Genomic DNA, 24533 nt, shown 5'->3' with positions numbered 1-24533 from the left:
AGGAATAACTTTCATTTTGGTTAGATTGGTTTTTAACAACAACCACGTTGACTAAAAGAAGCCAAAATACAAAAATTAGAATAAAATTGCAAAATGCAAAGCCATTTCCAAAGCAAGAACAATAAACCAGACAGTCTATTAAAAAAAACTTTAAAATAACTGATTTGTAAATAACATCAAGATTAATTTTAAAAAAATATTAAAGTTAAAAAAGTAAACGTAATTAACTTAAAAAAAATTAATTACTTTTCATAACCACATCAACCGTTTATTTTAATTTATTTAATATAGTGAATTTAGTAGGATGGTTCAAAAAAGCACACTTTCAAATTTAAAATATATCGTCGGTTGTGAACAAAAGTGTCTTGATGTTATTTTATCATACAGATGAAATAACATCAAGTTCTTTTTTTTCAGTAAATTTTTGTTACTTTTTTTTCTTTAAATTTTCAAAAATTTAAATTAAAAATGTTAACAAAAGTGCAAAACACAGTATTTATTAACCACCAAATTCCAACCATATATTTAAAATCAGGCCTGTAGCAAGCTTTTTATTTTTGAGAATTTAACTTTATGTAATGGCATGGAGCAAATTCCAAACATTTATATATTCATGTTTATGTAAAGCTTTTCAAAAGTATTACGATAATCGGAGTCTGTTAACAATAAATCCCTAAAATGTTAACCTTCCTTTCATGCCATTAGTGTGAGAGCGATAATTTTATCACACTTATATATGCATTTATTTAACATTTTAAACTAAATTCAAGTTCATTAACAAATTCAAGTTCATGACTATATAAATTTTGAGCAACCTCCCCATATATTTAGGGGATTTAAAATATTATCTTTAATTAAGTTATAAGTTCATCTGACAATCAAATTCTGTTCCTCATTCAAATTTTCGGAGTGAAAGTTAATTTAACTTTTTTTTCGTGAATAAGTAAAAGTTTTCGTAAATAATCAAATGAAGCGGACTTCAAATTTGTTGAAGAATAACGAAGAAAATTAAGTTTTTATAAGTGACTTTAGTCTACAAGATCATTTGTAATTTTCAAACAATATATTTCAAATATTATTTTTATTATTATTAATTTGATAACTATCAAACTAATTTTTTTTTTCAAATTTAATTTAATCATTAATTTTTTTTTTAATTACATTCTTAAAGACACTTTTTGCTACATTTATCTTTTTACCATAATTATATGGATGATACAACGAATATATTGAAATGAGATAATTAGACGCAAATTTTAAAAGATCTTATCAAAAGCCACGAAAGCCACAAAATAATTAAATGTAATTGAAGTTCAGTGAAAATTAAAATTCATAAGTTAAATTTTAAAACTTAAAATTTTAAGTTTAGTATATTGGTGTTTGCAAGGAGACATTTTATAAATCATTTTTTTAAATAAACTAATTTTTTTTTTTCAACTTTGTTGTATAGGCAGGTTTGGCGCTTAACCATCCCTATATAAACGATATATATCTACATTATCGGACAAAACATGGCGGACAAACTCAAATTTAAAACAAAAGTTGATCATAAACTTAAATAAAGTAAACAACTGAAGATATTTATTTTTAAGTAGTTTATTATGTTGTTAACAAAATTTAAAACTTTTAGATCATACTAACAATCACCAAAATAGTTTTATAACACATTTTCCTTAACAAACTACATTTTTCTTTGGACAAAGCGAGGTGGACATTCAAAAAATCGACTGAAAACTCAAAAATTTTCAAAAATTAAGTTATTATTTTTTAAAAACTTCAAAAAATAACTTATTTTTGGTAGGACCTTCTTTACTTTCAATTACTACTTTCGTTCTTCAAGGCATAGACTCAATATATAAGTCAATAATTCTCATATCAATCTCTTGCCAGGCCTTTTTGATTTGTTCAAATAACTCCTCACTGGTTTTTACATTTGCACGCTCAATCTTATGCTCAATTATATCTCAGAAATTTTCTATGGGATTTAAGTTATTTTATTTTTATTTAATTTTTTTAAAAGACACTTTTAAAGACAGTATTTAATGCAGTGGTCGATATTTAATTTTATAATATTTATTTTTCTAAATTTGCCGTTACAAGTTATTACTTTTCTTTTTTAAAATATACGAATGACGGGGGCAAGAAAAAGACAAAAATAGTCTTATTGCCAAACCCCTAAATATCCATACATAATAGTCATTAAAAACTTGTCATTAAAAATTGATGATCACGTGTTTTTCTGAAGTTTGAATTTAATAAGTTTATTTTAGTTGACAATTATAGTTTTGTATTTTTTGGGAATATATCTTAAAAATTAATATATATGTAGCTGAAATACCAAATTCTCCTGTTTTAGTATGTCATTTTAGAAAAAGAGAAATCTTTTTCTAAAAAAGCATACAAAAACAGAAGAAATATTGCATAAATAACAGAAATTTTATAACATTATAACAATTTTATTAACAATAATTTTTTTTCTTTAACATATAAATAAAATGGTTTAAAAAAATATTATCCATGAAAATATAAATTAAACAAAATACAAGATTTAATTTTAAATTGAATTAAAAACAAGTATTGCGTGGTATTATACCACGACAAAAGCAATGTAAAAAGGTTTCATAACTTGAAAATGCAACTATTCCTTTTATCACTAAACCGATTAGAATTACTTAATCAACAGCATCTTTAACTAATAGTATTATTAATAGTTACGAATAAATGAGAACTTTTAATGTGTTGTTAAAAACCATATTAAACTCATTTAAAGACTTTATGGTAACCAATAATATAATGATGTCTACTTGCGTAAATTTTGAGATTTAGGCCAATGATTTTGGTTAATAAATATACTTTTGGTATATAAAACATACTTAAGTGCCAAACTTAAGTATGTTCTTGTTTATATCACATTAGAATGTTTAGTAAAATTTTAAAACAACCACCTTATTCGGTTTGGATGTAAACTTTATATAATCATAACCTTTGAACTTTGAATTTTAAAACCTGTCAACTAAAACTTAGTGTAAGAAAACAAAAATAATAAAAATTACTAGATATGATGGTAAATGTTTTAGGGTATTTTTGTATCCAGGCTCCAATCACCTCAGTTTCATAATCTAAATTTCTTAATCTACTTAAAATTGTTTCTACGTTACAGCTCGGATTATAAGTATATTACTCAATGGCGTAGCCCAGCAAGCACAAGGAAGTCTATTAGATGTCTTTTTAGCGTCTTAGACGTCTTGACATGGCTAAAATAAAAATGAGACATTTAAAAGACGCTTTAAAGACAATCAATTTTTAGATGTATTTTTCAGACATCGATTAGACGCAGCTAAGACATCTAATTTTTATGCCAATTCTTGAGACGTATGAGATAAAAATGAGATATCTAAATGACGTCTTAAAGACGATCACACTCTAGTTGTATTAATTTAGACATCTGTTAGACGCATTTAGGATGTCTGATAGTTATTAAAGTTTTTCCGAAATTTTTCGGAAGAACTTTAAATCCATCTCCGTGAAATTAATATATATGCTAACTATATGTCGCGTAATTGAGGCATTTGAATGTTACACTTAAATTAAAAAAATATCACCTAAAAAACAGCATTATATATATATATATATATATATATATATATATATATATATATATATATATATATATATATATATATGTATATATATATATATATATATATATATATATACATATATATATATATATATATATATATATGTATATATATATTATATATATATGTATATATATATATATATATACATATATATATATATATATATATATATATATATATATATATATATATATATATATATATATATATATATATATATATATATATATATATATATATATATATATATAGGGTAGATTAGGGTAATATGAGCACCTTAAGCAAAAATTGGAATAATTTCAAAAATAATTAAGTTGGATCCAAAATTTTTGCGAATAAACAATATTTAGGGATTCCTTCTCATGATCCACTTAGATATTTGGGCACCCGAAATTTTTTCTTAAAAACACAGAGGTTTTAAAAAAGTCACAAAAATGCTCATTTTACCCAGACCACTTGGTAATATGAGCACTTTAAATCAGCTCACAAAAAAACATTAGTTTTCGTAAAAAAAATACCAACCTGACAATTAGAACTAATTTTTGGAATACAATGATTATCATTAAAAGATCAAATTTTAAACCACTTTTTGTTGAAACAATACTACTATGTTTTCCGTAAGAAAAAAAAAAAAAGATTAGTTCGTTATTTTTTCAATTTTATCGTCTCAAACCTTTGAACGATAAAAATTCAATTTTTTTGAATTTAGATTACAGAAAAATGTTTAGTATTGTTAAAATATTAAAAAATTTTACTATATTTTGTTTTTATTCAAAAAACCAATTAAAACCACTGCTTTTTTCGGACTTTAAACTAGGTAATTTCAATGAAAATCACTGGGTAATTTGAGCATGCTCATATTACACAAAAATGGCATCTTCAAATAAAGTCAAAACTAAATAGTTCTATGCATTGTTTTTCAAGCCAAAATGGATTGGATTTTTAGCTAACATATCTTTCTTTATGAAAAAATTAATTTCATTATTTTAGCACTAAAACTTCGTGCCACAGACTTATTTATGCGTGATGATATTATTTTAAAAACGCAAAAATTTAATAGCGTTTTAATTAGATGATTCCCGCTAATTACTGCATATAGATTTACGCTAATTGCACTGATTCCTGTAATCAACTCATAAAGTCGATTCAAAAAATACATAGCAACTTTAACTTCACTGCTTACATCTAAAAAATCTTTAAGTATGCTCATATTACCATTACGAAAAGAGTTTTAAAAAAAAAATGTCGGTTTATGAATACTTTAAAAAATTAGATTTTATCGCTGCAGAAAGATATATAAACAAACTTGCAATCCTTGGAGTTAACCATGTCAATACAAGTTCCTTGCAAACACCTTGAAAGATGATCCAATTGAATGGCTATGAGTTTAATACCATGATGTTTATAATTATTTAATAAAAAGTCCTAGAATATTTTTTCTTGAGGCAATAGATAATTACAAAGCATTAGATGCTTATAAATATTTTGTCTCTGGCTAGATCCAGGAAGTTTTTCACACAACATTGAGCTCTGATTTTGTTGTTTTGAAAACAATAAAGTCAGAGCTCAATGTTGAGTAGACTCAAAGCAATATTGAGTAGATTGAATTTTGAGTTGACTCAAAACAACGAAACAATCTTGCAAAACATAATATGTATATATATATCTATATATATATATATATATATATATATATATATATATATATATATATATATATATATATATATATATATATATATTTATATAGTAGGAAGGTTTTTAAATGTTTGAAATAACCAACTTTTAAACAAAAAGAACGTTCCAAATATTTTTACGTTTACAAGTATAACGAAAAGATTCTTTACAAAAAAAATTAATGTGATGGGAGAATGGGAACAAGAAACCCTAAAATCTTAGCTAAAACTATAAACTTTTAGCTTAGTCTCGAGCACAATGTAAAGTTCAAATATCTAATGACATACAAAAGGAACACAGTTAAAAGAAGAGTAAATTCCATTCAAAATGCCAAAAGCTTATTTCATGAACAACGTGGTTAGCAATATTTAATACCATCCAGAGAGGTTGACGCAATGCAATTTTCAAGTGAAAATCAAACTGTAAAACTTGATATATGTTTAGATCTTTTTGACTCTACTCAAAATTTTTTGCTTGTGCCTCCTTGACAGTGGCTATGCAACTCATCCCGTTATCTCCTAATGATGGTACAGCTCTAAATCTCATTTTTCGTTTAGATTTGTGTTTAGTTTCTCCTTTTTTTCTTTTCTGTGATTCCGATCATGCAATGATATCTATAAATCTTTTATTTCGCACTTCTTCATTCGATCACCCGATCACCAATCTTTGGACTTTTACTACTACTTGTTTCTATCCTAAAGCTGACTGGAATTTTTTTTGTGATTTTCTTGAGAAGAAACACCTCTTTACAAGTGCAAGAAAATAATGTAATAAAGTGCCGTCTAGTGATAAACTCCATTATTAACAGTTTATTAAATCTTGTACCTTATCTAAGAAATTAGGCTATAGAGTTTTTTGGAAAATCTTCAACAGTGTCATTAACAGAGATCTAAACATTCTAACAGAGTCTAACATTCAAACAAAGCAAACTACCTTTCCTCTAACTTGTCTCTTGAACCTAATGATAATACTTTTTTTTGCTATTCCAGTTAAATAAATTAATCCATTGTTGGACATTTAAATTACTTCGGCTTCTGTTGCATAAGCCATTTCTCAATCAAATTTTAACATCCCATCTTTATTCTAATAACATTTTTGATCTCGTTTTACGGCTAACTTGCTAACTGCTGTAAATGAAAGATTCTACAGTGCATTAGATGTAGGTGGCGAGGCAAGGTTATTGCTTAACAAATCTAAAGTTTTTGATAATATATTGTGTATCTCAGAAAGTTTTGGGCTACTTCAAGGTTATGCGCTTGGTCCCGTTTTGTTTCTTATCTACATTAATAATCTTTCAAATAATCTTACATCTAAAATGGCTCTATTTGCAGACAACTAAACTTTGAACTTCTGTCTTGACAAAGTTTTTCAGAAGTTTATCGAGTTTTTGGAGCCATTTATAGCAATTTTTATAAACAGCTATCTTTATTTTTGTTTAACAGATCACTTTATTTACAATGCTTTTTAAACTAATTTTTAACACGCTTGCAAAAATTTCTATTTTCTTTTAAAAATTGCGAATGTCGTAAAAAAATGAAAGAATTGTTCTTATAAACCTTAATGCGGAAAAATTTATACAACTTTGTTAAAATTTTTTAGTTATTTCTTTATTAAGAAAAAGTAAAAACTCTCGCTATCTGAGGGACAGGTAAGTGAAATTAAAAATTGACCTCCCTAATTTAAAATGCATACAAAATCTATTTATAAAAAATCTTTGTAAAAAGTCATTTTCTTATGATTTTTATCTTCTGCTAAACTTCTCCCAAAGCAATTAAAAAACATAATTTGGCATATGTCCTAATGCATTTGAAAGAAAACAACCTATCAAGTATAACAAGTACTGCCAAATTCCTAGACCACAATTTAAAACACAATATGTAACTTTAATTGACAACTGAGGATTCTCTTGCATTAATGATCTTCACAGATATGAACAAAATGTTTAACAAAAGCTTTTTAACAATAAATATCTATGCTATCTTGAGAATATAACAATTATTGAATTAAATTAATTAATAAATAAATTAACTTCTACAATAAATAAATAAATTAACCTCTACAATATCTATTTAATCATACAAAAATCTTTCTAATTTGTCAATGTTTGCTCCTTTTTGAATGCCAATTAGACTACAGTTTAAATAGAAAGACCGACATTTGTTGCAAATAGAAATAGACTGAGTAAAGAAGCATTACGTCATCAAATGACACAACAGTAATTTGACAAGAAAATTTGATTCCACCTCATATGATAACCACAAATGATTTATGGGATGACGTAGATGAGGGACATACGTGGCTACCACCTAAGTGGTATAAATACCAAAGCCAAATATGGCACACTTTATCCCATATCCCATAAATTGAGGGTTGCTATCATTTAATGACACATGAAGGAAAATAGGAGTACATTCAGATATGTCATTTTTAAATGCGTCTTTAAAGATTCGTTAAAACCATCAGTTAAAATTTTATTTAAGTTTTATTTTAAGTTTTTTTTTAAGTTTTATTTTAAGTCTTATTTTAAGTTTTATTTTAAGTCTTATTTTAAGTTTTTCTTTAAGTTTTAAGTTTTAAGTTTTATTAACTTGATTGAGTAATTCTTGTTGGCTAATCAATGGAACTGCACTATTTTTATCATTGATATGGTATTAAAAACAATTCAGATCACCGGTTAGGTAGGAAAAATTGTTTTCGTTGTTATTTTTTTAATAACGTCATTCCATAAAAAGAATTAAAACTTTAAATTTAGTTTTTGTTTGGACGTAAATTACTGATCGTTTTATTTTTTTTATTATTATTCTTTAATATTAAAGTACATGTATTTATAGGTACAAAGAATTATACTTATATTTTAAATTTGCATAAACAAGTAATATTTACTTTGTTTTAAGTACATCATGTGCTTAACAAAAATTTATATTTATATTTGAAAATTTCTTCATTATTGTCAAGATCTGAATTTTGATATAACCATTCAATAATTCCACCGCCATTTTGAGAACTGGCTTCAAAAAATTTGCGGACACGCTATCTAGCTCAAACTGGTTTCGCAAAAGATGGCGAGCATTATCCCATATATGGGTAGATCGTACAGTGAAAAATACTAGAATCACTTGCCAATTTTACTGATTTCTCAGTTTAAAACAAGTGTGTTTAGATTTTTAAAATTGATATAAAAATATATTAATGATTTGTTATTAGTTACTTTGAGAAATTACAAAGAAACTTGAGATTTTAAATCGTTCATTAAAAGTTTTTTTTAACTATAGAGGAAAATTGCATGGTTTTAATAATTTTCAAAAAAATATACATAGAGTATGGTTTGGCATGTTTTCTCCTTACTAGAAAATTTTTAATGATTATAGGAATAGCGTGTGCATACCAAGCAGCATAAAGAGACTTCGTGCGTTTTATTTTGACTTTATTCTACTATAGTACTAACACAAATTTATAAGAAATATCTCTGCCTTAGTTGAAGAAAAAGCGATCAAGCCAAACCCCTATTTAAACTTGATGCATTTTCTCAGATGAAGATTGTCAAAAAGATTGTAGGTAACAGTAGTAAACAGATTACACCATCCCAAAAAACTTAATATGGTTGAAATCGACCCTCAAATGCTTACATTCCAGTCTAAAAAATGGAATCTGGAAAATATTTATAGCTTATCAAAAACTCCTGTTAGAAGAAAATTAAGTTGAATCACATTATTTTATTGCACATGGTGTTGTTGCGTATTGCTACTCAATATATGCTTATTGTATACAGTATATATATATATATATATATATATATATATATATATATATATATATATATATATATATATATATATATATATATATACATATATATCTGTCCAAGTAATGGGTTTTTGTGGATTGTTGTGCACTTTTTATTTATTCTATATTTTTATCTATGGACTTTGTGCCTATTTTCATTCTTACTATTGTTGTAATACTAGAAACAAGGTTGGCTTAAAGTTGTAAATAACAGATACTATTAGGTTTTGGCTGTTTTAAAAAAAGTACTCACAGTTGGTTATATCTTCGTGGTAAATCTGCAGTTAAGCGGCGTAAAATAGTTTTATTTTTTCGCTTGTTGCAAGATATGCTCAAAGTGGTGACTTTTTAATATAAACATAAGGAATATTTATTGGCTTCAGTACATACATCAACTATCTTATAGCCTGCTGCTACAAGGAAGTGCTGCTACATGGACTGAGGGTTTGGCATGGGGCAGCAATCTTTTTTCTTTTATCATTTCAATTAAAATTCCTAACGTTTAAAAAGGCTCCACTGACAAGAGCGCAACAAGCAAAAAAATAGAACTATTTTACGCCGCATTACTACAGAATTATCCAAAATACATTTTGTTAAATTATCTTTAGACAAATCACTTTTGCATAACTAAAATAACACATATGTAGCATAACTAAAACAACAATTATATGTATGTAGTGATATAGTTTATAATGTGGTAGTGGTAGAGCGCTCGCATCATAAGCGAGAAGTTCTGAGTTCAATCTCCATCATGTCCCTGGTAGTACTGCGTACTAGTCAACTTGTTTCTCTGTGCAGCGACCTTGTTTGTTTAGGTTCATTTTTCGAAATTATAGCGTTAGGGGAGAGTTATAAACACAATTAAAGCCTCCTTGACTGTAGTGGCTTTCATGACCTTAAGGAGATACATTAAAACTAAAAAAAAAAAATTATAAAAACTCATAAACAACAAAGGCTTGTTGTAAACCTTTAGAAGTTGTTCTGTAATTGATTTTGGTTTTATGATTTTCTGTTTTAAATTGTAGCAACAATATAGTACCCTGTTGGTAAAAGTAGGGCTGTTTATGTTTTTATTTATGATTTTACAGTAATTTAGTTTATTATTTTTTTTAATGTACTGTTGTTTACTTTTTCATTTAAATATATTATTTACTTTATGTTTAAGACATTTAAACTAATATATGCACATTATTTGCAAATGGCATCTTTCCAGCAAGAAAAGTATGACCATGCATCATTTTTAGAAAAAAAAAAAGCTGAGATTCTTGCTCGTAAAAAGGGAGATACTGTTGTAAACCCACTGGGAACTGCTCAGTCCCAGTCTCCTAATGTATCATTTATAAAATCTGAAAATGGAATAACTGTTCCATTTGCAAATGATGGAAGTTTTTTAGAGAGATTTAAAGCAATGCAAAATCAACCCAAATCTTCAACATCGAATTCTAATTCATCTACCTCTTCAACTATGAAATCCATAATTAAAACAGAAGGACAAAGCTCATCTTTTACTACACTGAGTAAAGGACAATATGAGCCGTCTAAACTTGCACCAATATTTAAAGAAGAAGGTACAGTAATTTTTTTGTCTATATTAAAAACTTGTTTTTTCTATTATTTTAGTTTGATATTTTAATAATATTTATGCAATTAATCAGCTTTAAGCAAAAGGAAACTAGCACTTAAAATATTTGCTAAAATGCCATTTTTATGATACTTAAATTTGAAAGATTGTTTAAGTTAATTTAATAGATAATACACTGTCAACATATTGTATATCTTTTTTCTATTTATTTTCTAGATAGGCTGTATTTAAAATTTATAATATTTTTATAACAATTGTAATTTTTAATAACATTGATCTATAACCTTTAAAGGCGTGTGTGTGTTTTTTTTCCTAAGGATCCTCTAAAGCATTGTCAGTAGTTTTATAAGGCCCTATATGCTGGTGAATTTAAACTTTTCAATAGCTTTAATAATATTCTTTAATAATTTTTATTTATATTCATATAATATAAAAACACACGAACCTCTAAAAGTTTTAAAACTGTTTCAAATTTCTTAAAAGTTAGTATGACTGTTATGAAATAATGATACAAAACAAAATGGTCTTAAAACTTTATTTTTAAGTCGATGTTTGTTCTCATTTGTTTAAAGCAGCCTTTTTGTTCTCATTTACTTAAAGCAACCTTGTTGTTTCTTTTGTAAAAGTTTAAGTGTTAATAGCTGAGTGAAAAGAAAAGGTTTAATGCAACATGCATTAAAACAAGTTTTTACTTATTGCAAAAGAAAAAATCCATTCAAAAAAAAAATCATTGAATTAAAAATTATTATGTTATACTTCCGTTATTCTCTTGAAGCCCTTCTATGCTACCTGAGCGTGATGAAAGGTCTTTATGAGTTCTTATTTAGCCAAGGAATGTATATCAAGTGAATATGCTCTCGCTGAGGAGTTGGCTCAAAAAGTTGCAAGAGATGGACCTGATGCAGAAGCCAAAGCAAAAATTCAGTATCAGAAAGACCCAAGATACAGGTTAATTTTTGTTAATAGTATTATAAAACATAATGTAAGAACTAGTTTTTAAATGTTTTACTTGATAGGTAACATCAAGAGAGTTTCTACAACTTTTTTTTTGATAATATAAGAAACCCATATGAAGTTTCAGGGTTTTGAGTGTCTCCAAAAAAAAATTTTGAAAATTTTCTTTCAAGTATTCTAGCTTTCCACATGTTTTGAAAGTCCTTAAATTCCTGATAAAGTCTTTTCTGAAATGTCCTAAATTATGGTTATTTTTCCTGAATATGCGGAAGTTTTAAATCACATTTTTTTATATGCTTGGGCTAAGCACATTTATTAGGAATGCAGAGATGTAAGCGACCCTGTTTTACTTAACTGTGGTTAGTTTTATCAAATGTACTATGTGTAAGCATGGGGCAAATTAAGTGATTACATATTGCAATATCTGGAAGTATTTCTGGTCTTCAAATTCTCAGTTTTATCATTCTCATTGAATTTTTCATTTATCGTATGTGCAATGAGAAAGTCGTTAATTGCTATTGCCACATATCTGCAATCTCATTCATCAGTAAAAAGTTGTATCTTAAGAAACTTTCAGTGTATTAATCCATCATTTAGAATATTTAGACTGTGATGTGCCGGGTACCCAGTAATTCAGCTGTTTAACCGGGTACCCGAACTTGGGCATTTCATCACAATACCTGGCACCAATTTTAAAGGTACTTAAAATTGTGTTAAAATAATATTAACAGGATTGCTTTTAGTTTAAACTTAATACAATAAACCTCTTGATATAAGTCTAAGAGTGTTATGGAGTTGATAACCAAAAAGCCCTATTTACTCGATATAGATGTCTTACTTAAAATATTTTTTTAAATATAATATTGCAAAACAATCAGATTATATTGCAAAAAGGAAACTGATTTAACTGGATGTTTAAATAGCTTCTTTTTATTGTGTGAGAGAATTTTTTGAAGTTGGTAGAGTTAACTTTAATTTTAAAGCGCTTAATGTTTTTGGCATTAATGTCTTTATATGGCAAGTTATTGCAAATATTAACAAACCTGAGGAAAAATAATATTTACGGGCATCAAGTTTACACATTAGTGTGAATAATTTGAATTTGTGACCTTGTGTGTAAATATAGTTGTTTATTAAAAAGAAACTTGATATATTTAGGCAAACTTAATTGGGGCAAATTAACCACCGTTATTTTGTCAAAACAGTTCAGTGCTAGAGATTTCACAAACTTTTATTCTAACTTTTTAATATGGGTTTATACTTTTTAATATTTTCTGTCGCGTACCCAGAATCGGGGACAGCATAAACTGGTTCCGGCACATCTCTAATGCAAAGATTGTGTATGGATCTCATGAAGGAAGGGAAGCGGAGTCCTAAAAAGGACTCCGGATTTGAAAGTCACAAAAAGATTACTTTTTAGTTTTTGGTATCCAGGATATGGGGAAAAAATCAAGACTTATAGGTCAGAAGAACAATCAATTTTTGCACCCGGAGTCCTGGACTCCAGAACTCTGGGCTTAAATATAATAAGTTCCATGTCATTAAATATCATAACTTTTTTTCTTATAACAGATTATTAATCGACCAACATGTTTAGAGCTTCTGGACATTAGAAACCATAAAAAAAATAAAGTTATAAAGCCGGAGTACTTTTGGGACCGCATCCCTGCATGAAGGTATCAAGCACTGATAGCTTTTGTGATAAGTTTAGCACAGAGTATGTTTCGAAAACAGATCTATTACTGATTTTGTGCTAAAATAAAAGTATAAAAACTAATTTTAAATGAATCAGAGAGTTTTTTTTTTTTGAAATGCATAGCTGTTTTTATTTTTATTTAAAAAAAAAAAATCCCTAGAATGAAGAAGGAACAATGTAAAAGTTCAGTGAAAATATCAAAAATCATTAAAACATAATAATATGTTTTCTGCGCAAGAAAATTAGGTCTGGCAACCTGCATAGCTCCTTAAGTCTATTTTAGACAGGCTATTCATAGTTGGTGCACTTATTTACTCAAAGCCTGTGTATATATATTTACACCTTTTGCAACAAAATGAGACCTTTAATTCTGTGAACTATTTGGAATATTTGAATAACTATGTGTCTAAATGGTTTTAAATTAGAAATATGGATATTTACTTGCAAAGCAGGGCAACTTGCCATCAGGAAAAAAATATTAATGGCATAAGATATGCACTAACAGCTGAAATTATTTCAGCTAAAAATTCTGTATCAGCTATCAATTTTGGAAAATCAGGTCATTTGGAAAATCATCATTTTGCTGATCAACCGTTCAAGTTGGTTGGTCAATTAGCTGATTGATCTTGATTGGCCAATTTGCTGATTGACCAATCATAGTCGATTTGGACTTGAAGTCAAGCACTAATGGAAATGTTTTACTAAATTTGTCTACTGTATATTTAATCATTTCACCCTCATCACAACTTGAAGCCAGCCGGAAAGGTCTCTTTCATCATCATTGGTTACGTTTGCATCATTATTAGTGCTGTTATCATCACAATTGTTGCCATCACTGCTATTCTTGTAATTTAAATTCCTTTTAAGCTTATTTTACTAGAAATCATTAATTTTTGTACAAAATGCCAAAATGCAAAGTTGAATTCCAAAGCAAAACTGTTTATCACACTTCATTAAATTTCCCACTTTCTGCATTATGGTAGCTCCTTTTTTAATTAATGTCCAGTCATCAAATGTCAAACTAAATTGCATCCTTTATAATTGAAGATAAGCATGCTTGGATATGACTGTCTTTATAATTCCATTTGCGCAGCACTCAGAATTAGGGTTGGTCGACCTGACATTGTCTGAGGTTGGCAATGTTTTGCTCTCCTTAGAATTTTAAAACTTAACTTCATTTGATATTTCAAATAAATTAAAAACGACAAAGTTGTTTATATTCTGAATAAAATATAAACAGAAAAATGAACGTTCTATTCAAATTCATTATAAAATAATAGTAATAAAAATGGTAAAACAAACATTTAAATTGTAAGCAAAACAGTTCAAATAAATGCGTAAAAATGAACATTTTAACTAAGTTCTAAATTAAATAATAATTCCTACTAAAATAATTAAAATAAAATGGCAAAAACTAACGTTCAGTTTCAAATACAAACCTTTTATTTCAATTGTAAAAAAATCAATTCAAATATAATTTTATTAATTTTAAAATAATTTTTGGTGGCTTGATATGCTGTTTCACGCTCTCTATATATCTCAAAGCTCTATATATATTTGAATAACATCAATAAAACTTCATAAAGCTTCCAAAACTTTCTAGGAATTTTAAGAAAATTTACTCATTACTTTTTAGCTAACCCTATATTAAGATTGTCTTAAGGAGTTGTCCACAAATTAAGTCAAATGTTAAGGGGAGGGGGTTAGCGATTTTGTGACTATCTGTTAAAGGGGTGAGGGGGTGTAATCAATTTTGTTATGCTACATTATTTCTTTTAAGTTTTAAATCTAGAAAATCTAATCTATTGATTAAAAGAGTGCCTAACCTAAAACTTAAACCCTCAGTTGATGTTCACTCAACTGTGGCTATTGCAATTTAACTTAAATTGGAGTTGACTATTATTGTTGACTATTATTGTTGAATATTAGTACATTAATGTTGACTCTCTTGTGTCTACAGCTTTATCAGTCAATGATATAGCCGATCATCAATGAAAAAATAACTAATACTAACATAATTATTAAATAAAATAGTAATATAATAATTACTAATCAACAATAATAGTTAATATACATTAGCATTAGATTCTATAATGTTAATATCTAATGCTTGCACCACGATACTAACTTATTGCTAAAGCTTATTATTAAACAACAATAATAGTTAAAACATAAAACAACATTCAAATAAAACATCAAAATTCAAAAATTGGTTTTCTATAAGGGTTGAGCCCTCACCCTAACCGTCTACAGCTCTATGCCAATAAATTACTATGTTAAAAATTAAAATAATAAATTATTTTTTGCATACAAATAAGTATTTTTGTGAGATTATTTGTATGCCCATACAAATAATGACTTTCAAAGTAATATTAAATAATAAATTAAATTTATATGTATTAAAATGTATTCATTAGATAAATAAAAGCAGCTAAAAAAATTAGTATTATCATGTTAAGAATAAAAAATAAAAGGAGAGGGGATAGGGATTTTTATTTCTGTATATATATTTTTTTTTTTGTTGATAAAATGATTTTTTAAATGATTTGTGTTTTTAAAATTTTAGTTTTCTGTATGATCCGACACATCAAGTAGCAAAGTTCTTTAAAGCTCAAGTTAAGAAGATAATGAATGAACTTTGCACTATACCATCTACGGCACCCTCCAGTTCAGCTCGCAAAAGGCGTTGGGATGATTCTGATGGTAATCCAAACTCATTAGTAACAACTTTACCAGTCAGTCAAATTACTACTTCTCCAGCTACCTCTATGTCACAAATAAACTCTGAATCTGAATTTGAAAAAGTTAAAGCTCTTATAAGGGCAAAAGCAGCTGCTCTATTGGGAGGAGCTCCTATAATTGATACAGAAGAAGAAAAAAAAAGAGCCAAGGCTATAGAAGAACAGAAAATGGTGACTTTTTATTATTATCACTTATTATTATAACATTATTGTATTAGTTATTATCACTAATTAAACAAAAAAATTTATTTTTTGAATCATAAATTTAACTTTTAATCTGTTACATTTTTTTACAAAAGTTTTTGACAACAAAAGTTTTTTGTTGTCAATAACTCTTGTCAAAACATATTTTTTAGTACATGTATGTAATCAATAATTATTGTAATTACTTTATAGACTAATAAATTCAAGTTTATAGGTTGTATTAAAACAATAAGTTATAATAACAACAAGGCATGAATTAAGTGATCGCAGGTTGTAATATCTGGAAATACTTCTAGTCTTCAAAACTTTTCAGATCTTGAAATTATGATGAAAATATCAATCCCACAACCACTTGGGTTTTTAAAAATTTCTATTGTTTCTGTGCCATGTTTGTCTGAATATCAATCCCATGCCTTACGTTACTGAAAAAAAAAATCTATTTTTTAGAATATAAACTTTATGCTATTGAAAACGATCTTTAAATAAATATTTCTTTAAAGTTAACCTTCTTCCCTCCCCTCCCCCCCCCCTTCCTTCCCCTTAGCTTAAACTTAGGAAAAGTTTTATATTGGTTGATTTTAAAATTACAGCATATATTTTTTAGACCTTTAACAATTTTTAAGAAATGTTTTTAAGCCTAAATGTTCCTAATATTTTTAGCAGAAGTATTGTGTTTTTGCTAGCCCTTTTTCTATTTCAATAAAATTTTTAACCTAAACCAAACTCAATTGTTTACTGCTAACCATAGTCACAATAATCCTAAATAAGTTTCTGATATCCCTATTTTGATGGCAATTCTTTTTCTGAGTTCTTTTTTTTTAGATCTTTTTAAATTATCTTGCATTACTGGTGTCACATGGAATCCAAATAATCTGCAAAGAGCGCCTCTTTTTATCTCTTTATCAAGCTTTCTGTTTTCTTACTCCTGATTCTCTATCTCTGAATATCTAAATATTTGTCCTTCTATGGAATACTGTTATCATATTTGGACTGGTTTTTGTAATGACGTTCTTTCTCTTTTAAGTCCAAAAAAGTCATTGTAATTGAAAGACTTGCCCTAGCCGCCAAGTTTTAATATTTGTCTCATTGTTTTAAGGTTGCATCTCTTTATATCTTTTACAAAAATTTTTATGGTTGCTGCTTAAGTTTGCCGTCATCTTTTGTTCAACCACCCAAACTAATTCTTTTGTGACTTGTCATTCAACAAAGCTGCATTCTTTTACTGTAACTTTTCTTTCATGCTCAGAAACTTTCATCTAGTTTTTTTCTCAAACAGCAATGCTTTGGATATTAGAGATGTAGAAATAAGTTTAAAAAATAAAACTAAGTTGTGGTTGCTTGCAGCCTTGTTGGAGATGAAATTTTTTCAGAAAAACGGTTTATCCTTTATGCTATGCTAAGACTTGTAAAATACTAGTTTTGGTTTATGTTCGTTAGTTAGCACAAGTTTTTTAATATATTTTTAAGTAATAGATTTTTATGCTATTAAATATGTAGTGCACAAATTTATGTGAATAAATGCACAATACCATATTTGCATTATTTTCAAAGATTTTTGAAAACAATAAATGTGGGAGACTATTGAGTTCAAGTGTAATGATAGTTCTTGAACAGCATGGTGGCAAATTACCACAACATTACAAATTACTGTAACATAAATTACTGCAACATTACAAATTACTGCATTATTACAAAATACTGCAACATTGCAAATTACTGCAACATTACAAATTTCTCTAACATTGCAATAATGCACAATTTGACATGTTGTCAAATTGTAAGTTATCTTTTCTAGTCAAAAGATAATGATATATTTTGTAACACTTTTTTCAGATGAATTCAATATACGAAAAGGTCATTCAGCAACAAGTTTTACTTGCTATGGAAGCATCAAAAACAAGAGAATCAAATAAGCCAAAATATGAATATGATTCTGATGAAGAAACAGAAGGTGGAACATGGGAACATAAAAAGCGTCATCAAGAAATGATGAAAACACTTGGTAAGAAATAATTTAAATGCAGATAAGTTAGTAGTTTTATATGAGCATATGTACACACAATGCATACATACATACATACATACATACATACATACATACATACATACATACATACATACGTACATACGTATATACATACATACATGAAACATTAAAAATGTCATACTAAATAAGCCATTTCCGGAGGCTTTAGTACATAGTTTGACTTTAAAAATCAAAAGAAAAATTTTATGTTTTTTTGTGTAATTTTTTTTTTTTTTCTATAACAACAAATGTTTATTTATGACATTGGATTGTGGAAAAAAATTTAAATTTAGAATAAAAGATTAAAACTTAGTCTAAATAGTACAAAATACATAAGTATGCAAAATTAATTGTATATAGATTAGCAATATTCAATCAATATATTTTTAACAAAAATAAATACTGTTTACAATATAGTATAAATATTACAATAATAATTTTGTGAAGGGACAATGCAAATAGTACAAGACTAATTCAAAGCAGAGACCTTGTAGTAAAAAAAAACTAATAATAATAATAATGCAACAGACAAACGCAGCAACCAAAGTAACAAAAATTAAAGTCATTTATATAATAATAAATAATACTAAAGCCAAATAATACTAATAATAATACTAAAACTAATAAAAGTAAGTACGTATAATACTGACAATAGATAATAATAATTATAAAAATAATAATAACTGATTAAAATAATGAAATAATAAATAATAAAGGTTAATAGTATGAATAATGGTAGAAGAAAATAAATAATAAAGATTAATAGTATGAATAATGGCAGAAGAAAATAAATAATAAAGATTAATAGTATGAATAATGGTAGAAGAAAATAAATAATAAAGATTAATAGTATGAATAATGGTTGAAGAAAATAAATAATAAAGGTTAATAGTATGAACAATGGTAGAAGAAAATAAATAATAAAGGTTAATAGTATGAATAATGGTTGAAGAAAATAAATAATAAAGGTTAATAGTATGAATAATGGTAGAAGAAAATAAAGATTATTAGTATGAATAATGAAAAAAAATAAAGTTTTATCGAGTTAAGAGAAAAATTATCGAATTAGAGTTGAAGATAATGGGATGAAGAAAAAATACTAATACTAACTAAATATTTAATATAAATACCAATAAATATAAATATAATAAATTCTAAATATGGAAATATTAATTAAATCTAGTATAAACATTGAGTATGGTAACTATGGTAATAATACTCTTTTATTTTATGTATAGCTGTTAAGATAGCTTTGTTTAATTTTCTTAAAAAAACAGATCTTAAATTTGGATCTTCAGTTTTGATGGAGTGGAGGAGATTGTTCCACTCATGCATTGATGTACATTGATGCTTTATAGAGTTTTTGCCCTATATTATTGTTCAACTGTGTTCAACAAATATATTTTTCATGATGAGGATCTAAGGAGATAGAAGTGTTTGGTTTTAGAGAAGAAAGCAGTCTACCATGCAAGTAATCCCATACAAAGGTGCAATTCATAAGTTTGATGTTGTCATGAAGTTTTAAAACCTGTGATAATTTATAACTAAGAAACATTGTTGAAATGGTCATTCTGAAAGTGGTTGATTTTAATGGCTTTATTTTGTAGTGAGGAAATAATTTTTAAGATTGATTTTTTGTTTATCCCCGGATCTGGCCAGCATATTGTATGTGAGATCCAAATATGACATGATAAGTACTGGCTACATTTTCTAAGTTGACAAATCTGGCATCATACTGATTTAGGGAGCTGTGAGCACTTTGGTACATGCACTAACTGATATAGGAAGAACATGCAAGTGATTTGCTGCTACATTAACTAAAGGTTTGGATTGGGGCAGTGGTAACTTTTATTCATTAATCTTTAATTTTTTCTTATTTTTGAGAGAGAAAAACCCGATGGATTTTAGTCGGGGAAATAAAGTCAGCAAAGCTTATTTATATGCCTTATATCCATACACAAATATCTTAAGCTTATTTAGCTTTGTTCTAAACATCATAGGTGTTATTATATTAAAAGAACTATTGGCAGATGTTTAAGTACATACATTGAATGAGGCATTGGGCTTTGGAAAGTACTATTTAGATATGACAGACTTAATTACAGTAAATAAAATTCCATTTATTTCATTATTTTTTGTTTTTTCTCTCTTTTTCTGATAAAGCTGGGGTGTTGAATGTTTTAACACTTTTTTTTTTTTTAATTTCAACACATAAGAATATTAATTTAATACATAATATTAAAGAAAAATTATCTACTTATTAACATAACTGAAAGTTTTATTACAATCTGATAAGTGGTTTAAAAAAAATGCCATAGTTTGAAAAATCAAAGTGCACAAATATGAGACATATAAATCCTAAAGCTTTACTGAGATTGATTTCAAAAAATTTAAGGTCTTGTTCAACTTTCTCAAACATAATTGAAAGATACAACAGAAAGCCCAAAAATGGTTGTAAATGTCTAATAGTATGTCATCAGGCAATCATAGATCATTAAAGCAAAATCTGATTATTTCAGACAAAAATCAAGCTCAAAGATTTACAGCATCACCCACCACAACCAAAAATACTTTTTTTAATTCTGGCTTTGAATCCCAACGTTTCATCAAATATCTAAACTAACTAAAAAAAGTGAGCTTTTTTGTTAATAAAATCATAACTGTGTTTATTACTTGATGATTATCTAAAAATGTAAGTTCAAACAAAATGCAAGAAAAAGTTATCATGTCTCTGCAATGTTTGTTTAAATTTGTGATGCAAGAGTATCTATCTTTAAGTAAAGATAATTTTGTAAGAAGTAAATTAAAAATTATTTTTATGCAGGCTATAAAAGATTATATTTAGAAAAGACAAAAAAAAATTTTCCCTTCAGAAGTGAAAGTTTGGTAGTTAAAAACAATCCAAATTATGTGTCTATATAAATGTATATATGTGTCTACCTAAATGTAGTTGTGTCTTAATTATTCAAATTAAATGTACTTATGTGTGCTGATTATTCAACTTAAATGTAGTTATGGTGCTTTAAAAAAATCAAAATTGTCGTGTGAAAGGCCATCCATGTATCAAATTTCAAGTTAATTCCCAGAGCTAGACGGCAGCGCAACTCAGTCTGCTACTCCACTATATGCAGACTTTTCATTTGGTAGTGGAGTTGCAAAAGCGCTAAGAAAATTTGATAGTGGACTACGGTCGTTACCAAAAAGAAATCTAAAGCTCTACTCCACTACTATTTAAATTTAGAAATTGTTTAAGTTTTTTCATTTGCTGAAAATGAAGTGAAAGAAAAATAAATCTTTCAGAAAATCAAATTTTCCTGCGTTATCAAAGTTATCTCAGATGTGTGCAATTTGATTTTAAAACTTTGAAGAAGCAGCATTAGTGTTGCATTAGTTTGCTAACGCACCTATTGTCAACTTGACGTCTTTCTTTTTGGATGAAATTTTTGAAAAGTGGCAATGATGAAATTATTCTACCAAATTACGTCATTGTGCAGCTCAGAAAATAAGCTTGCTGGCTTGTAAGAATACCTAGATGTTGTCAAGTTTGAATATGAATTGTTTGGCCATTGTTTGTAAAGCCAGCTGCAAAGACTTGTGATTTATGCAATGTCTAAAATAGGAGGACTGTGATGGCAAATGACATCAAGGCAGCCCTGAGGTTGGCGACACTAATGATCACCAGTTTGAACTTTGTCTACGATCCCTGTTGCAAGCTGCCAGTTTTCAAGTACATCTGCCATAAATATAGAGCAGCAGACAATGCAGCAGATGGAGTAAAAAGAATTATCATTAGGGACTTTTTGCACCAGAATCCAAGGAGACTCACTTGGCCAATAATGGTGACATTGATGTAAGTTACAATTTACTCAAAAAAATTAGCAACACTACTTCAAAAATCCTGGGTCAACATAAATATAAATTTAAACATGAGTTAAATAAAGACATCTCAAGAACACGTAAATGTTAATATGTATGTGTCATGTATATATGTCAAAAAATCGTGATAAAACGATGTTTTTCTTAAATATTATTTATTGATTGGTTCTATATTTTAGGATATGTAATTATTTTTTTATGTTCTATTTTTATTAGAATGGGCCAGAGATCTCACAGAGAACGCCAAGGGTAAACATCATCTCTCTGATTTCCTTCCACCTGAAGAGCTTGAAAAGTTTCTTGAAAAAGTCAAAGCAGTGAAAGAAGGCAGAGAAGCTGATTTTTCGGATTATGCAAAGTATAAAATACAAGAAGATAATATAGGTTTTAAGATGTTGCAAAAAGCTGGATGGAAAGAAGGAGAGGGCCTGGGATCAAAAGGAGACGGAATTGTTCAACCAATAAATAAGTATATCAAAATAGTTTTTTTTGAATTTTTAAGTTTTAATTATGTGTTTTGAGAGCACATTTTTAAAATATGCTTCATCGAAATTTTGTTTAGAGGTAAAGTATCTTTTGACCAGTCTGGAATAGGTGTCGAGAAAGTGCATGAAGTCCAACAAGACGATGACGATTTTGAAGTTTATAGAAAGAGAATGATGCTTGCATATAAATTCAGGCCTAATCCACTGGTATGTTTTTTAATCGGTTATTTAAATTAACTTAATGTATTAAATTCTATTTTTACTATGTTTTTTAATGTTTTTTTTAATAAAAACGTTATTATTAACAATAACCGTTCAACTTCAAAATATATATTTTATTTTTATGTGTTTTTATGTTGTTTTTTTTGTTATACTTTAGAATAACCCTCGGCGACCTTATTACTCGTAGACTGCAGTTCTGCAGTTTAACTTCTGATAAAATGAGGATGAAAATCAAATTAACCTGTGTATATTTTCCCTTTTAATGTTAATATATATATATATATATATATATATATATATATATATATATATATATATATATATATATATATATATATATATATATATATATATACACACACACACACACACATACGATAAGTCAAATGTGTATGCGTGCGAGAGTGTGTATTTAATATGAAACCACAACGAAGTTTTTTTTTTTTTTTTCTACTTATCGTATATTAAAAGAAATTCTTCTTTTGGTTTTTGTTTAGAACATTGTATTTAATAAAACATTTTTAAAAATGATTTGTATAATCCTGATGTTGGTTAAAGATAAATTAGTCACACTTGATTTTCGAGTTTTGCGATTTATCAAAATATAGTTTTCATCTATCAAACTCTATCAAAGGGTTTTATCTCGCAAAAACTTAAAATTATTTGCTTTAAACTGATTTCAGTTTTAAAAAAATTGTATTATATACTATTACTTATTAACACATATGATATTTATTGAGTAAAGTTTAGTATTTCAATTGACGCAAATAAATATTTCTTGTAGTAAGAACTTGAGATAAGTTTACTCAAATAACTAAATGAGTAAATAGATCTTAATATTTATAAGTAAAATTAATTGGCATCTGTTTTTTATTTTAATTTGTAATATTTGTGCAAAGTTCAATTGTGTCAATAGACATTTGAACTTTGCAAAATAATATGCTTTAAAAAGGTGGAGGTTAGCATGAATGACAAAGCTTATAACTTTTTAAAGTTGCTACGATTTATGTTATATTATACGATGTTATTAGTTGTTAAATATTGTGTGTACGTAAAGTACTATTTTTTTGTAAACTAAATTTCATTTTTACTTTTAAGTCCGTCAAACAATTTTATTAAAAATATTTTCCTTCAGTTTTTTATTTTTTGATTCTTTTTTTCCTTTTTTTTTAATGGTTTTCGTAAATGTTTTTTAAGGGTACCCCACGGGTTTAAAAGTAATACCAAATTTTTTTTTATTAACTCCTTTATGTTAAATGTTCATTTTTGATATAAATATTTTCTGTTAATTAAATTCCGAAATTATTTAATTATTGAAGTCGATAAAATGCACCAAAGACTTCAACAACTTCGTTGTTTTTGGGCTTTAAAGGTGCAGACGACCACTTGCAGTTTTATTTTATTAATATTTTTTATTTTTCTTTTAGGTTTCGTTCAAAATGCTTTCACTAATAGAAAGTCTTTTTGCAAAAAAATAATTGAAAAACTTAAGGTGGTAGTATACCATTAAAAAAATCTTGCATATCAACTTTTTTTTCAATTTTTAGTGGTGCATAACATGATAAAAAATTTAAAAAAAAAATTAATTATGCGCATAAATATTGATAGACAGAAGCCTAAAAATCAATAACTGACGTCATGGT

The 24533-nt window shown here is 27.0% G+C and overlaps 1 protein-coding gene across 2 annotated transcripts; it reads left to right on the top strand.

The window, feature by feature from the left end:
• Positions 1 to 10234: 10234 nt before the first annotated feature.
• On the top strand, positions 10235 to 23127 carry LOC100202940 (SURP and G-patch domain-containing protein 1). 2 transcript variants are annotated; one of them, XM_065816625.1, is made up of 7 exons: positions 10235 to 10672; positions 11514 to 11634; positions 15903 to 16248; positions 18115 to 18283; positions 22400 to 22652; positions 22746 to 22875; positions 23048 to 23127. In XM_065816625.1, exons 1-7 carry the CDS (start codon positions 10261 to 10263, stop codon positions 23075 to 23077), a joined length of 1461 nt encoding a protein of 486 aa, XP_065672697.1. In that variant the 5' UTR covers positions 10235 to 10260; the 3' UTR covers positions 23078 to 23127. The 2 variants fall into 2 exon arrangements, with proteins under 2 accessions (XP_065672697.1, XP_065672698.1); XM_065816626.1 differs by having other exon boundaries at positions 10532 to 10672; positions 11462 to 11634.
• The last annotated feature ends 1406 nt before the right edge of the window (positions 23128 to 24533 follow it).

Source organism: Hydra vulgaris, chromosome 13 (genome assembly GCF_038396675.1).
Source record: "Hydra vulgaris chromosome 13, alternate assembly HydraT2T_AEP".
In the NCBI taxonomy this organism is placed as follows: Eukaryota; Metazoa; Cnidaria; class Hydrozoa; order Anthoathecata; family Hydridae; genus Hydra; species Hydra vulgaris.
This window is presented reverse-complemented; position numbering and strand designations above follow the sequence as displayed.

Coding starts and splice junctions, on each gene's coding strand:
- LOC100202940 (XM_065816625.1), top strand. CDS start 10,261: ATGTTTAAGACATTTAAACTAATATATGCACATTATTTGCAAATGGCA. Junction 10,673..11,513: donor ACCAATATTTAAAGAAGAAG/GTACAGTAATTT, acceptor GTTCTTATTTAG/CCAAGGAATGTATATCAAGT. Junction 16,249..18,114: donor CTATAGAAGAACAGAAAATG/GTGACTTTTTAT, acceptor CACTTTTTTCAG/ATGAATTCAATATACGAAAA.